This window comes from Cadophora gregata (genome assembly GCF_030347475.1).
Source record: "Cadophora gregata isolate MNR1 chromosome Unknown scaffold_10, whole genome shotgun sequence".
Lineage (NCBI taxonomy): Eukaryota > Fungi > Ascomycota > Leotiomycetes > Helotiales > Ploettnerulaceae > Cadophora > Cadophora gregata.
The window spans coordinates 1,367,570-1,382,739 of NW_026695933.1; the positions used below are offsets into that span (position 1 = coordinate 1,367,570).

The following is a 15,170-nucleotide window of genomic DNA, read 5'->3' on the forward strand; positions in this document are numbered from 1 at the left end:
AAAGCCGATCGAGTAAGTAGGTACTGTGGGTACACAAGAAGTAGACAGAGATGGGTGTGAGTTTGAATCTGGTACCGAGATGAACAGCTTCGAGTAGTTTTATGTGGTGTATTGGTCCCGAAGCTTGAAATGGAAGGGGTCATGGCGAGGGGCTATCCCTAAGGCAGAGGGTTGTTGAAATGGTGGATGGGAAAGAGAAAGAGAAGGAAGAGGGAAAAGGAGAATGGAAGAGATGTGTTCCAACTTCCAGGATGGGCGACGGGTTTGCCAAATTGAAGACTTGGTAGTAGGTACGACACGCTGGGCAGCTGCATCATTCAAGAGCAGGAACAGAAAGAAGGAAAGTGACAATCTCGTACGATACTACCAGGGTCAATATCGATATTGGAAAACCTGCATCGATCTCAGATCCAAGCACATGCATGAATTCCAATCTCACAGAATTCCATCCACCTTCTGCCCCCATTCCCGCCAACCAGACCGTTAGATAAAGAATAATATGAAAAGTGGGAGGATAAGGATATATTAATTGCCTACATAGATAAGGTAGGAAGAGGTGTTTCCTCCGAGACAATCATGCCGAGATCAAAGGGTAAGGGTACCTGCATGCAACACTAGGCTACATGAGGGGCATCTGTGTGTATCAGCTGCATATTTGATGGACATTCAGGGCTTTGTATCTCATCCAAGGATTGATGATCTCGTCCTGCATCGAGCTGCATGATCCAATCGGAGGGTTGAATTGGCCCATGAGTTGGGGATTTGGATAATCTAGATGGCGGAGACTTACATTGATACCCCAAATAAAGTAGCTTTTTTTATTGTTTTTAGATTATATATTCATAATTATGTAGCCGAAGATAGATACTGGTCACCCTTTTTGACTCCATTTACTGTTCGGGAAAAGGAAATGTGTCCGCTGGATTGAGGCAGGCACAGGGTATTATTTCAGGCTATTTGGCCTGGAACCAAAGCACTGGACCAGCCTGGGTTTTAGCGAGACTTGGTCAACATGAACTCGTTACAGGATGCGCTGCAGTGCTGTAGCGCTCTCCAGGCTCTACGGAGCAAAAATGGCAGGAGACGAGATAGCACAAATGAAGCATTTGCTAGATGAGGACTCACTGTCACTTTAATCTATCATCCTAGTTTACAATGTCCGTCAACAAAGCCTTTCCTCGCTCACTATGCAACACATCAATCCAGAGGAACGACTTCAAAACCACAAGTACATCTTTCCACGACTTCAACCCTAAATCTCGTACAGTACATGCTAGATAAGATTCAAGGTCTTTCATGTCACAATCCAACTGCGACAACCCAACTACAACAAGAAGCCAGAGCCATACTCTTGATCTCTCATTTGAACTTCCAGTCTGAACATGTATACGTAAACACACTTGCAACGATGGAAAGTTTAGCCAGACATAAGCGCCAAACTGGCAAAATAGCAGAAGTAGAACAGTTGCCGAGTAATCTAACATGATGACTCGTAAGAGTTCGTGAGGATCAGAATTCTCGTACTTAAGATGCAGAAGACGATATTGAATGGAGATCATGACGTCTTGTAGGAGATCGGGCTCAAGCTTGCGACCTGTTTGTGCAGCGAGATTTGCCGCTCGAGAGAATTCCTGGAGGTCGGAATATACAGCAAGCATATTAGTATCAGGAGCGATTCCGGAGTCGCTTAGGAGGCGGTGTATAGCTGTTGTTGATTGTACTGGTATAGTTCGTGGCAGGTACGAGGTCCAAGAGATATTCCCGGCTGTGAAGAAGAGGGGAGTCGAGCTAGTGCACATAGCAAAGCTGAGATCAAGCCTAATTTGACTCCAATGAGATGGGATCTGGTGGGGAGGAATGACTGGCAACGAACCTGCAGCATTTGGTCTGGAGATATCTACATGATCTCAGAGAACGGAGACCGCCACGCAGAGCTACCACTTTGACAAGCCCCTGAAGATGTTTTTCCGCTGACGCTGTATCGCCTGACATGAATGCCACCATGGCAAATGCAATGATGGTAGAAATCGTCGCTTCGGATATTGCTCGAGTGCTTGTTCTTAGATCTGTTTGTAGAAGACTAAGTGCTCTGGTCATGTGAGAAATTGTGCTTTGTCTGATGGCTAAGGTCCTCGCAATGATTAGATCGTAATATGCTATAAGCACGAAGAGCTGGTTATTCAAATATGTGGCACTCTGGCCGAGGTGCTCCATCCAGAGGGGAGCTTGGCGATTGAAAACATTTCTGGCGAGGATTTTGTTGGCATAGGAAGTCTCCTCCAGGATGGAGAAATCTAGATGTGGCACTCAGTACTTGCTTGGTTGTGTATGCGTTTTTGTCATCAACCAGACCTACACTGATCGAGCATTTGACGTGGATGGGGCCCGATGTCCTCCGCAACATTCAATATAGTCCATTCCGACGCGATCTGTCTATTGACCTGGTTGGGGACAGGCGAGACTAGCTGCATATCTTGGCTTTCTTCATTTGCGAGTTGGTCATCAACCCAGGACCTTATGGGCTGGTCTTTGTATATTCGTTTACGCCGTTTCCCACTGTTCTTACCGCGCATTGCATAGCTGCGGGCGTCTCTCATTGCTGCTCGGTCCGGCTTCGCCAAGGAGGTCGTGATGATGAAAGGGCGGGGAGCATTTTGAGACATAACGCAGGTGGTCGATTGTCAACGTTTGCTATTCCTGACCGCTCTGTGATCTGATTGTATCGAAAGACAGAAAACCACGAAAAGGTTATGGGGATTAAAGATGAAGCTTCATGCGCTGACACCAAGATATTCCCTATCGAGGAACAAATCGTGGTCTTGGCGTGGAGAATCGTCTCAATGCTGACGCCAAGACCCGTGAAGTACTCCCCAATTAAGCATCCTTAGCGAGTTCTAGGTTTGTTTTGAAGATGGTGAACCAGACTTTACTTATAGAGTACCTGTATATATGATTATTCAGGTACATGAGGTCTTCGTCTTTTTCTTTCAGTTCCGTATCGATTCTCATGTTTACTCTAAGCTAAATTCAATCCTCCTACCAGTAACAAGTCCTCGGCATCTTTAGAAATGACTCCATTTCATAGTCCACCTTTCCCAGGATTCTTCCCTAAACATGGTGTACCGCAGATAATTCTTCATTCAAAGGATGTGGACTTGTCAGGTCAAGTTGCGATCATCACAGGTGCGAATTCGGGATTGGGTTTCCATGCCGCCAAGCATCTTCTCTGTCTCAAATTGTCGCATTTGATCCTCGCTGTCCGGTCCAGGGAGAAGGGAGAAGGAGCTGCTGCAAGTAAGAATCTCCCCACTTTCTCGCGTGCAAGTATATGGAAATAGCGATGATCTGCTGAAGTGACAGTCGACTTTCGCGAAGTATCATAGAACTCCACTTACTGATTGTCAAAATAGACATCCGAGGACAATATCCTTCTTCTCGAATAGATGTCTGGGATCTAGATATGTTATCATACGAATCGATTCAAGCTTTCGCACGACGCATTGAGACAGACCTGGATAGGCTTGACATGACGATCCTAAATTCTGGCATCGCCCACTCAACACTGACAACCTGCCCCAGTACGGGCCATTGCGAAAACATCCAAGTCAACTACCTATCCACATTCCTACTAGCGATTCTCATTGTTCAAGCTCTGAAAAAACTGAAGGGCAAAATCCCACCAATGGCATCGACTCCCAGGGTTACTATCGTGAACTCCGGACCAGCATTAGCAGCAAAGTTTCCCAATCGAAATAGGAGACCTCTTCTTGCATTATTCGACAACACGAATATTCAGTCCTACGATACTCTAGAGCGATATTCCGTTTCCAAACTTCTCGGTCATCTATTTTTCGTCCGTTTGTTGAAGTTTCTCGATCCAGAGGACGCCATTGTCAACTTCGTCCAACCCGGACTCTGCAAGGGCACTCGCTTATTTCGCGAAGCACCAGTGGTAATGAATGCTGTTTTCTCCGTCGTCAAGTTGTTGACCGCCCTATCGGTAGAAGATGGTGCATGGTTGTATGTTGATGCTGTAGTATTGAGGGGTAAAGAGTCACATGGCTGCTTTGTCAGTGAGGGGAAGATTCAACCGTAAGTTGCCTGGCCCCTGTTACTTCACTCCTTCTCTTCGTTTCGAGTATTCTCGATGCTTCATAGGGAGATTTCCTCCGTAGTGCTGACCTGTGTTCAGATTTGCCAGCCTTGTATACTCCGAAGAAGGAAACAAAGTGATGGATGCGCTCTGGGAAGAAACCATGGCCGAGTACGACTTTGCTGGGATTCGTGAGCTGTTACAGTCTCAAGTATGATCTTGTGAGAGGATACTCGACGGGGGATCTCTTCTCAATAACTCATGTAATATTATTGTCCCAACTTACGACTAGTAAGCGACTCATTGTTGATCTTCGGTTTTCATTTGTGCCCCCTGTTCGTTGTAGGCATTCAGATCTCGCTTAGAAAATCCGGGGAAGCCAGTTCACAGTACTCTGTTAACTCGTTTCATTCAAGACTGTCACCCCATGATTTGAGGGAGCTATTGTCGGATTTTGCAAAATTGGTTATGGGGTTTTGAGATGCCTCGGCAAATGAATGGTCTCGTGAAACCAAATCCTTTATTGCCAACTATAGAACAAGAACAAGACCTTCCTAATTAAAAGCAAGCATGATACATGAACTGCGCTCTTTAAGTAAAGACAAGCCCTGGATATTTTTCTGGATCCATTAGCTTTCAAATACGCGTGTTTTTCAAGGTCAGGTAACTTTAAATCGCCTCGACCTGGGTGTAATTGGTCCTGCTACGATTCATAAACAACCTTGTTCTCTATTCGTATTGATAGATTAGATCAATTCCTAACCGATTCAAACTCTACGATCAAGCAAACTCTGAAATATTGTTCGGCAAGTGTACTAAGGCTTTAAATGCTGAATCTTGGGAGAGCGACGCGCCCAGAGGAAGGGGCAAAGTAAAGATTAATTATTGATACCATACGTCCAAGCGCATGTCGTGTAACGGTCACACCTGCAATAATTCCAACCGGCAGATATGATCTAACCTGTAATAAACGTCCTCCCTCAGTCTCCTGGGAGCTATGCATCCGCATCGAACTCCCCCGTCCCCGTCTACCTGCCCGCTGTGGATCGGGTTGGGCAGGTCCCATGGTTGTAATTTCACGGTGTCTCATTTGGTCTGGGGGCCACAGCGTCCTGGCCGGCTGATTGGTCTGAAGGGGGCATGATCGCCGAACAACCCCTCTCGTCAACCACAGGACCTGAACTCTGGAGAGGAGATTAGGCGTATTTGCAGAGCATTGCAGAGCACCACCAGGCACGTATCGTCGCCGTATCTTGACTTCATCGGGTATCGAGTCGCAATAGGCAATGCCGTTTCTGCATGGTCAAGTCACAAGTGTAGAGCAGTTCAGCGAGACAGGCAGCTCGTTGACAAGCCTCGGCCAGTGCCACGTCGTGCAGGCCTTAGATCAAGGATGGGAAAGAGCAGACTGACCAAGTGCAGTGCCTGGCAGTGCCGCCACCTCGAGTAAGGACATATTACATACTTTCATCCACATCATGGAGTATCTATAACAAGGGACCGCTGCCCATCTATCGTCCCTCCTGCCTCTTGCACCGACTGCTCCCTGTGTCGATGCTGTAGTAGTTTTTCAGTCATGTCGTCTCTTTTTCAGAACAGAGAATACCAAGCCCTCCCAGAGCAGGAGAAGCACCATAATGAGGCTGAAAATGAGACTACCGCTCTCCCTGGTCGCAGCCAAGCACGGAACAAGAAGTTCTACGTCGCAGTTGCTGCATTGATCGCGGTAGCTTTACTGGCTTTGGTAGGAATCACTTCGGCATGGACATCCGAAATCGAGTCAGTTCCGGACCTTACTGATGCTAAGCCCATGGATGATGAATCGAGAGAGTTTTTAGCCAACCTGGGAAGAGCTGGAGACCAGCAGTATCTTTTAGGAGTTGGAAAGGCTGACATCACAGGGTTTGTCGATACACTTGAGAGCGATAGCGTTGACTGACCACCATCTAGACCTGTTGTTGAGATCGGTTTCATGGGATATGCTGTCCTGGATCAAGTTGGAACTGGTCTCAGACAACGGTAAGCTACACCGTTCATGGAGTGATCAATGTGACTGATTTTGATAGTCTCTACTCACGTGCTTATATCATCGGCAATGTCAACAAGCCATCTGATCGATTTGTCTACCTCGTTCTTGATATTGCAAATGGCGATACAGCAATCAGATACGGTGTTGTCAATGCGCTGAAGGGTGCTGGATTGGGAATCTACAACCAGAGCAACATTGCTCTGACAGGAACTCATTCACACTCCGGACCTGGAGCTTACAACAACTATCTCCTGCCCCAAATCACGACACTTGGATTCTCCAAGCAAAGCTACCAGGCAATTGTTGACGGGTATGCAAGTTCTTATTGAATATGAACGAGCCGCTGACCAGATCACAGAACTGTTCTTTCCATTCAGAGAGCCCACGCAAGCCTTGCACCTGGTTATCTTAAGTACGGCGATACTAATGTCACGGACGCCAATATCAACCGCAGTCTGTACGCTTATCTCGCAAACCCAGCTGCGGAGCGAGCCAAGTATGCTAGTAATGTTGATACTACCCTCACTTTGTTGCGTTTCAAACGTGCCTCGGATGGAAAGAACACTGGAGTTCTTGGCTGGCACAGGTAAGATGTTTCCCAATTCTCAGTTCGAGCAGGTTCTTCCATGTTGGTCGTCAGAAAATCAGAAAATACACAAAGTAGCGGAGGACATTCAGCTAACCTCAGAAGTGTCCACGGAACATCGGCATTAGCCAACAATACCCATGTCACAGGGGGTATGTTTCGTGCCAGAAACGCTATTTCAGTGACCAGTTACTGATTTCTGATTCCAGATAACAAGGGTGTCACGTCCTACTTGTTCGAGAAGGCAGCTTTGACTGACCCCAAAGCTGCTCCTGGATTCGTAGCCGCTTTCAGTCAGAGCAGTGTTGGGGACACATCGCCCAATGTTTTGGGAGCATGGTGTGACGATGGAACTGGAACTCAATGCACTTTTGATAAAAGTACATGCGGTGGCACCAGTCAGGCTTGCCACGGCCGAGGTATGTCAAGTTTCCAGTTTGTGATGATGATATCACTAACCAGAACACAGGTCCTGCGTTCCAGAAGCTTGATCTTGGCATTTCTAGCTGTTATGAGATTGGCAGAAGAGTGTTCACGGCAGCCAAGTCGTTATATGTAAGCTCATCTTCTAATTTAAACATTGAGCCGCAGACTTACGAATTATAGGATTCTCTCGACAGTGTTGGAACAGCTGTTGCTGATTCAAGTGTAAAATTCTACCACGTGAGTTATACGAGTCTTTCATAATGAGCAGTTCGATATTGACTTCTCTTCAGACCTTCCAAGATATGCAGTATTTCCAATTCCCTTTGCCCAACGGAACGATTGTTCAGTCCTGCCCAGCTGCTCTCGGTGCAGGATTTGCTGCCGGCACCAGCGACTGGCCAGGAGCATTCGACTTCACTCAAGCAAATAACGACTCTCAAACCCAGAACCCATTTTGGGTTCTCGTTCGAGATGTTCTCACCACGCCCTCTGCCAAGCAAGTAGCTTGTCACAGACCCAAGCCAATTCTCCTCGATGTCGGTGAGATGCACGGCCCCTATGAATGGTCACCCAACATCATCGATATTCAGTCCTTCCGCGTTGGTCAACTCTTCATGATCATCTCCCCCGGAGAAGCAACGACCATGACAGGACGCCGCTGGAAGGATGCCGTGGCAAAAGCAGCTATCGCCAAAGGAATCACCACTTCCCCCAAAGTCGTGCTCGGCGGTCCAGCGAACACATACGCACACTACATCGCCACACCTGAAGAGTACGGCATTCAGCGCTACGAAGGTGCATCAACACTCTTCGGTCCCTGGACATCCAGCGCGCACATGTATCTCTCTGAAAAGAATATCGGATACCTCATGGCTAGCAATACCAGCCAGCCTGCTTCTGGACCCCTCCCACCTGACAACTCCGATAATTCCATCTCCCTCATCACCGATGTCGTTTGGGACTCTCCTCATCCAGGTACTTCATATGGATCTGTCATGGCCCAGCCCAAAGCATCCTACTCCATCGGCTCCGTCGTAAATGTAACCTTTGTGGCTGCCAACCCGCGTAACAACCTGCGTCTTGAAGGAACATTCGCTGAGGTGCAGATGCTTGTTAATGGAGCATGGACCAAGGTCCGCGACGATAGCGATTGGTTCCTCGTGTATACGTGGTACAGAGATGATGGTTTGATCGGGAGCTCGCATGTTGTATTGAGCTGGGAGACGGAGAGCTATGCGCAGAAGGGAACGTATAGATTCAAGTACTATGGGGATAGCAAGGTGCTTGGAGGAAAGATTACAGCGTTTACCGGGACCAGTGGCAACTTTACGTTGGTCTAGGGGGTGTTTAGGGGTTGCGGTATGGGTTTGTTATAATCCCCCGTGCTTAGGGGTGGACGCATGAATAATGATATTGTTTATGACATGAAATGGAACACTGATTCCCCTTAACGCCTTCTTGACATGCCTTAACTGCGCTTTGTCATCGCGTACCCTTCACGTCATAGTAGTATGATTGGTTATCTTCCAGGTTCTTCTGAGCTCGGTAGCGAATCTTTACGGGACCTCGGTAGACGCGTTCATTGTTGTTAAGATTGCCCTGCCGTCTGGTTTAGCGATGTTTACGGCAGAAAAAGGGGTAGCGAGTGGTAATGCTAAGTTTTGGAACCGGATCTGAATTTTCGGGGAGAATAAAGACAGTTCAGGGAGCAGTCTCCCAGGCGAATTAGACCGGATTGTAAATACGATGCAACGATTACTAGCTTGGCTTTCACTGTGTGCAAGGATCCGTGATTACCAAACTATCACAAGACCAAATTATGGTTAAGTCCGCTACGAAACTGCTGGGCTTCCAAAGAACAACACAGGAACAGATACAAAATATGTCCTGATTAATCTCTATACTTCGACTATCTTATCATCATCGTCGTCGTCGTCGTCATCCTCCTCCACATCCTGCTTCGCCCAACTCCCCGCCCCAGCCGCAATCTGAGGATGACTTGGTTTTCCCGTCCTAGGCATCCGCTCCAAGGCCTTCATCCCTTCGCCCACTTCCTCTCCCTCCTCATCTCGCATCAGAACCTGCACTAGTCGCTCGCACGCATCCCTGACCTCGTCATGCTCCACATGCAAATGCGTTTCTCTGACAATGGGATACACCTTAATCTCGCGCATCAGATCTCTGCCTTGCCGCGTCGTTGTAAGCAGCATCAACGTCTCAATGTGCGTTTGTATGATCAATGGATCTGAATCCCTCCGCTTGTCAGGAGGCAGGAGCTGTAGGTCCGGTAACATGGAACTGCTTTCCTCGTCGGAGAACTCCTCATTGCCAGTTATGGGCAACAGTAGGTATCGAAGTATGTTTATCTGGTCCTCATCTAAGAAAGAGGGGTGCGCATCGATTTCAAACGCGACGTTCTTGATCGTCGACGCTACTCCCTTCCGTCTGATATCCGACCTGTGTTCAGTGAAGACGACAAGTTTCGTGAGCGGGACCACGCCATCGTATTCTTGCTTCGTGAGAAAGTATCGCCGCCCTTCTTTGTGCTTTGCGAGGTCTGCGAAGAGGTAGGAGAGGTAGTCGAAGTCGGCTGCTTTGTTGTACGTGCCATCTGCACCTTTTACGAACAGGTCTAACAGTTGATCGATTGCCTTGTTGTTGGACGCCAACTCTTTTGGCGCAGGTGCCTCGACCGTCAATATGTCTTTTAATTCGTCGTACTTGGCTAAGTTGGCTAGTAGCATGGAAATGAGGTTCGCATTGGGTTCCGCTGGGTTCTGGAACAGAAATCAGTGGACGATGGGGTGCAAGAGATGGGAGACTGACATACTGTCACACGGCCTAGTAATGTCTTGACGAAGTCTCTATCCGAAGCTAGGTTCTCGAGTATCTCCCGGTCTGCAGTCAGGTTTATGAGGATTGTGGTCGCATCGTGGGCAATTTTCTGGATTTTGTCAGCTCAAGCTCGGAACAGGACGATTAAGAGGCAATCCGTACTTCGTAATCTCGCACTAACAGCTTCAAGTCTTTTATGGGGAGGAGGTCATTTGTTTTGAATATCGTGGGGTCTGTAAGAGAGTATGGGACGAGGTTCTCAACAGCTGGGACGAATCGTCAGTTTCTTCAACTAGCTGGTATGGAAGGGTGGAGAACTCACCAAGCTGTCGCACTTGAGTATTGCCATGAGAGACAAAGTCGACCAGCTTTACGCTGAATTAGCACAGTGTTCAGTTTTAATGATGTGGCACATACTTGTTCCAATTCTGTAGGCATTGTGGTGGGAATTTATTGTTAATTTATCCCCGCCCCTCAGCCTTTATGGGTCACAAAAGTTTTGGAGGGGTGGAATTCTGCCAGTGTACACCGCCCACATGATCAAACTTGGCATTTTGTCCCTCTCCCATCTCCTCCACACCTACGAGACACCAAAACTTCCTGTTCAGGTTGGAAGCAACATCAGTCAACCACTTGCTCGGATCCGCTGAACCACACAGCGCATGGTTCTTCTTGCTGATCTGGCATCACCCGACAGTAGCGTCGGGGCCACCCCTCATATTGGTGACTTGCTGACTTGCTGACACTTTTCCCCTCGATTTCTTCCGAGTTCGAGATGGCGAGTAATCTGCTCTTGTCCGTGTTGCGCTGAGGACAAGGACAAGGTGGATTGGAACACGGCTGAGGTGAGATGCCCAGGCCCAGCGGCCGATGTCAGCCTCCTATCTGTGCAGTGCCAGCCCAATGAAGGGCTGGATTCGTACTTGCGGCCAACCAGAGCCTACGAGAGATGCAGGTTCACGATGCCAAAGATGGCGACCACAGTGTAGCTGGGTGTGGCTTTCGCCTCGTGTGGCTACATGTATATTGCATATAAGCTGGTATCCATCCGTACCTATTGCTTGGTAGACCTTCCAGCAATTGCTTTGCTTCCATTAAATTTACTGCCGTTCATTTGTTCTTCAAGATGGCGAGTGCTGTACGGGTCTCATTTGCGCTTGCATCTCTTAGTCTTGGGACATATGTTGCAAGCCACTCTGCATCGTCGTTTTCATATGCCCGAGCCTCCATATACGCATTGCTGTTTTATGTTCCATTTCACATAACATGGGGCCTTTTCCTGTACCCTCTCTATTTCAGTCCCCTTCTAGCCTTACCGCAGGCACCAGTAAGTCGATCCGCTGGTATTACCTTCCCACAGCTAAACCGGATCTAGCGTGAGGGTGGATGGAAATCTTTCTTCAAGCCCCGAAATTCGAGAGAGGTGCTTAATTGGATGGAGACAATTCCGAATGATGGACTCATCCGCTATCTTGATGTATTCAACACAGAGATGGTCGCTGTAACAACTCCAAGAGGGGCTGCCGAGTTCCTGCAAGTTAAAGCGGACCAATATGTCAAGAATCCAAAAATCAGGCGGATAATGGAGAATATCTTGGGCAATGGCCTTGTGGTATCAGAGGGGATGGATCATAAGGTTTGTCTTCTTGCCTAGGTATGTGCTCACTGTCTCTGACAAGACTAGTATCAACGAAAACATTTATTGCCAGCCTTCAACGTCAAAGCTATCAAAAGTGTTTACCCGCTATTCTGGACCAAAGCTTCCGAGATGGTCACTCTAATCAAGCGCGAAGTGGAGACCGGACCCAAAGCTGAGAAAGCCTCTGCATCAGTCAACATCGATGACTGGGCTGGTCGTATTTCTTTGGATATTATCGGGCAAGCGGGTTTTGGCTCGGAATTCTCGTCCCTGTCAAACCCTCATACAGCGCTCAATACTTCTTACCGGGCGGCATTCGTGGCGAACGAAAATTCGCAACTGATATTCGTCCTCTCGTTTTTGACAACTCCGAAATTGGTCAATCTGCTACCTGGGAAGAATAGCGCGTTATTTCGTGAAGGCAAGAGAGCCGTGACAGATTGGGTCCGAAACCTACTTCAAGAAAGGAAGGCGGACATGGATAAACATGTTGATGACTTGGATTGGATGGATAAGAATGGTCAGAACGACATTATCGCAGCTGCTATGAAGACGAAGGCTTTCAGCACCGAGGACCTAGTGCATCAATCAAAAACTCTCCTAGGTGCTGGACATGAAACGTAAGTTTACCCCACAAGCGCTCAGATTGATTGGCTCACTTATAAGATCTGCTACCGCCGTAACCTGGGGAATATACCTCCTCTCTCAGCCTCGCTATTCTCACATTCAAGAACGTCTTCGCGCCGAAATTCGAGCCAACCTACCTAGTCCATCATCAGGAATGGAGGTAACAGCAGAAGTTCTCGACAAGCTTCCATACCTCGATGCAGTGAGCAAGGAGATCATGCGAGTTTACTCACCTGTGCCTCTTCTTGGACGTGTAGCTCAGAAAGACACTGATCTTCTTGGTGCAACTATTCCAAAAGGTACTCCAGTTCGACTGCACATGTGGGCAATGAATCAAGCGAAGCAGTTCTGGGGTGAAGATGCACATGAGTTTAATCCAGAGCGGTGGCTTGTGGGCAAGGAGAAGGCGCTTGGGGGTGCAACAGATAGTCTGGCGTATCTGACTTTTGGGCATGGGCCTAGAGGATGTATAGGAAGAGGTGAGTCTACTTGGATGGAATGTTTCTGTTATACTGACGGGACGATAGGATTTGCGATTGGGGAGAATAAAGTTATTCTGGCGGCTTTAATTGGAAGTTTTGATTTCAAGCCCGTACCTGGGACAAACCCGGATGCTATCAACATCCTTTGGGGAATTACAGTAAGAATCATTGGAGGGTACGATGTGCAGACTACCGTGGTTGAAGGCTGGTAGGCTCTTTTGGAGCTTAATATCAGAGGCCGGGGATGGCGTACAGGATACCCCGATAGATGGTCTAGGATAGAATGTTGAAAGAACAGGACATAATCGCATCATTGATTGGAAGTTCATACCCCGAGAACTGTTGACCATTTCAGCCAGTAGGCTTCCAACTTGGTAATAGTACCAGCATCAAAGTGTCTCATTTCGGGCGATAATAAGCTTCCAATGATGAACTACGTCTCCAAATGGATGCCGTGTACTCCTCATTATGGCACGATCTGCCGTGCCAATCACGCCTGGAGTTTTCCTCATGTACAGAAAATGGCGGGGTGAATGCAGGGGAGGACGCCTCTCACCGACCCCTCCAGGAGGAAGAGCTATCAGCTCTTACCGGATCTCTACCCAGCATTTGCACTGAAAAGAGCTATTGAGATAAGATTTTGATCTTTGAACGCACACTCAAACAACTATGACATCAATCTTCACTGCACACTCAGTTTCTCCAGTGAATAAGTAACGTCGGGTTCCCAGTTTGCGGCGGTTCTCGCGACACATGCGCGTGCCTCGTTACGCAATCTGACAAGGCAACCACGACATCTCATATCGTCCCATGCTATTCCAAAATACCTATAAATTCCACCACCTCCAAATTCCGCCCTCCCTTTTCCTCCGAAGATCTTTGTTCCGATTATCATACCAGGAGCACTTTAACCATTAGAAACCCAGCATGAGTTCCTCCATTCACACTGCCCTACTAGAGGGCACCTACCTTCTTCAAGCCTTCATTGCTGGTCTTGAGGTCTCACAGTTGTATTTCTTCAACACGGAGAGGTATACCCATCACCTTTTCAATTATCTGTAAGCACCATTCTCTCAATCAGTCACAACACCTTCCCCAGAATTCCCAGCAAACTACCACCATGCCTACCCAAGTCTTCTCATAACTAACAAGCGCCACCAGTACCGTCGCCATCGCTCCCATCCTCGCCCTTGCCCTCCTCCTCACCGTCCTCACTCAACTTCGACTTTCCTCACCAACTCGCCAGCAAACTTTGCGCATCGAATTCATCAAATCCGGTCTCGTGACTATCTTATGGGTTTGGCTTGTTGTCTGGAGCTGGGACTTCTGGGGTAACAGGAGTGGGCATGGAACGGTGCATAAGATAGTTTCGACTGTCGTGTCCTTGGTTTTCGCAGGGTGAGTTTTCGTTGCATTCGTTGAATTTATTGATTTTGCATAGCGATGCAGTGTTGACGATAACGTAGTGGTATCTACTATTCCACTTTGTTTGTTGCTTTGAGACGCGAGCGTGGTGGCAGGATCTCGTTGAGAGACGAGGCGGGGTCGCTTTTGCCTCACTAAATGTCAGAGTGCATTGGTCTAGGCAGTGCTGCGCAGTTGAAAGTTATCAGCATGACCATTGAGTTTGCCTGGACAGGCATCAGCGAGACTTTCTTGTATTCAACATCAATATGTTGGTCTGAGGAGATCCGAAACTGAGGATGGCTTCAGGATCGATTAAAGATAGTTGGGATGACGAGATAGTGTAGCAGTAGATTTTAAGGCTTACTGATTCGTCGACGATTTCATTAGATTTCAAATTTATCCTTTCAATTATCGATCGAATTTCTTGCAGGTTGTTTTGCACATCGCCGTTTATTGCAAACAGTTGATCAAAGAGCTTACAATTCTATAATGTCAACTTCAAGAAATGATAGCCTTCATTGCGTGTTCCTGAAGTACGCCTCTCTTTTTCAATACTGATTCAGCTTGATGAAAACTTCCGAAGTTGAAGATAAAATTGCTTGCATAGATACAACAGGCACGATCCGGACTGTCACAACCGGAAACCCCCTCCTTTTGTTGACTTTGAGTGGACCTCTCGCTTAAAGCTGTTTATTGGATTTCTTCCCTGGCTCAGAATAAAGCTTAAGGCAAGCACAGTGAACGACAAAGCGGCCTGGGCTAATAGTCTCTAATGAAAATCTGATAGAAAGACTCTCATCCCATGATGGCTGACATGTCTCGGAGACACCACGGTCACAATGTTAGCCAATCCCAAGAACAGCGGGACGATACGAAGATCCCTGTCAGCGATTTCTCGGCAACTATCCCGGACACACTAAAGTCACTTCACCGACTTCCTTCTCCACAAAGATAAAGTTTAGCTCCCTATCACAGTACCTCCGATCTTACTTTCCATCTTTTGAGAGCAAGAGCTTGCTGTGCATGCTTACTCTGGCGCAAGATGG

The 15,170-nt window shown here is 47.6% G+C and overlaps 6 protein-coding genes across 7 annotated transcripts; 4 read left to right on the forward strand and 2 right to left on the reverse strand.

The window, feature by feature from the left end:
• Positions 1 to 1,130: 1,130 nt before the first annotated feature.
• ONS95_001811 (uncharacterized protein) lies at positions 1,131 to 2,791 on the reverse strand. Of its 2 annotated transcripts, XM_058495028.1 has the most exons (3): positions 2,357 to 2,791; positions 1,874 to 2,294; positions 1,131 to 1,818 (listed from the first exon to the last, which is right to left on the reverse strand). In XM_058495028.1, exons 1-3 carry the CDS (start codon positions 2,661 to 2,663, stop codon positions 1,146 to 1,148), a joined length of 1,401 nt encoding a protein of 466 aa, XP_058355338.1. In that variant the 5' UTR covers positions 2,664 to 2,791; the 3' UTR covers positions 1,131 to 1,145. The 2 variants fall into 2 exon arrangements, with proteins under 2 accessions (XP_058355338.1, XP_058355339.1); XM_058495029.1 differs by having other exon boundaries at positions 1,874 to 2,791.
• A 277-nt stretch (positions 2,792 to 3,068) lies between these two features.
• On the forward strand, positions 3,069 to 4,310 carry ONS95_001812 (uncharacterized protein; the record flags this gene model as incomplete). The annotated part of the gene is made up of 3 exons (XM_058495030.1): positions 3,069 to 3,294; positions 3,411 to 4,092; positions 4,193 to 4,310. The coding sequence occupies 3 exons, from the start codon at positions 3,069 to 3,071 to the stop codon at positions 4,308 to 4,310; spliced, it is 1,026 nt and encodes a 341-aa protein (XP_058355340.1).
• A 1,359-nt stretch (positions 4,311 to 5,669) lies between these two features.
• ONS95_001813 (uncharacterized protein) lies at positions 5,670 to 8,474 on the forward strand (the record flags this gene model as incomplete). Its single annotated transcript, XM_058495031.1, has 9 exons — positions 5,670 to 5,995; positions 6,044 to 6,112; positions 6,160 to 6,432; positions 6,481 to 6,708; positions 6,814 to 6,860; positions 6,918 to 7,127; positions 7,178 to 7,263; positions 7,315 to 7,371; positions 7,425 to 8,474. 9 exons carry the CDS (start codon positions 5,670 to 5,672, stop codon positions 8,472 to 8,474), a joined length of 2,346 nt encoding a protein of 781 aa, XP_058355341.1.
• Positions 8,475 to 9,032: 558 nt separating this feature from the next.
• ONS95_001814 (uncharacterized protein) lies at positions 9,033 to 10,407 on the reverse strand (the record flags this gene model as incomplete). Its single annotated transcript, XM_058495032.1, has 5 exons — positions 9,033 to 9,911; positions 9,965 to 10,078; positions 10,132 to 10,235; positions 10,292 to 10,337; positions 10,387 to 10,407. 5 exons carry the CDS (start codon positions 10,405 to 10,407, stop codon positions 9,033 to 9,035), a joined length of 1,164 nt encoding a protein of 387 aa, XP_058355342.1.
• A 688-nt stretch (positions 10,408 to 11,095) lies between these two features.
• On the forward strand, positions 11,096 to 12,929 carry ONS95_001815 (uncharacterized protein; the record flags this gene model as incomplete). Its single annotated transcript, XM_058495033.1, has 5 exons — positions 11,096 to 11,296; positions 11,345 to 11,605; positions 11,654 to 12,228; positions 12,275 to 12,714; positions 12,763 to 12,929. 5 exons carry the CDS (start codon positions 11,096 to 11,098, stop codon positions 12,927 to 12,929), a joined length of 1,644 nt encoding a protein of 547 aa, XP_058355343.1.
• Positions 12,930 to 13,644: 715 nt separating this feature from the next.
• ONS95_001816 (uncharacterized protein) lies at positions 13,645 to 14,280 on the forward strand (the record flags this gene model as incomplete). The annotated part of the gene is made up of 3 exons (XM_058495034.1): positions 13,645 to 13,775; positions 13,879 to 14,115; positions 14,184 to 14,280. The coding sequence occupies 3 exons, from the start codon at positions 13,645 to 13,647 to the stop codon at positions 14,278 to 14,280; spliced, it is 465 nt and encodes a 154-aa protein (XP_058355344.1).
• Positions 14,281 to 15,170: the final 890 nt, after the last annotated feature.

Coding starts and splice junctions, on each gene's coding strand:
- ONS95_001811 (XM_058495028.1), bottom strand. CDS start 2,663: ATGTCTCAAAATGCTCCCCGCCCTTTCATCATCACGACCTCCTTGGCG. Junction 2,295..2,356: donor ACGTCAAATGCTCGATCAGT/GTAGGTCTGGTT, acceptor TGCCACATCTAG/ATTTCTCCATCCTGGAGGAG. Junction 1,819..1,873: donor CTCCAGACCAAATGCTGCAG/GTTCGTTGCCAG, acceptor GAGTCAAATTAG/GCTTGATCTCAGCTTTGCTA.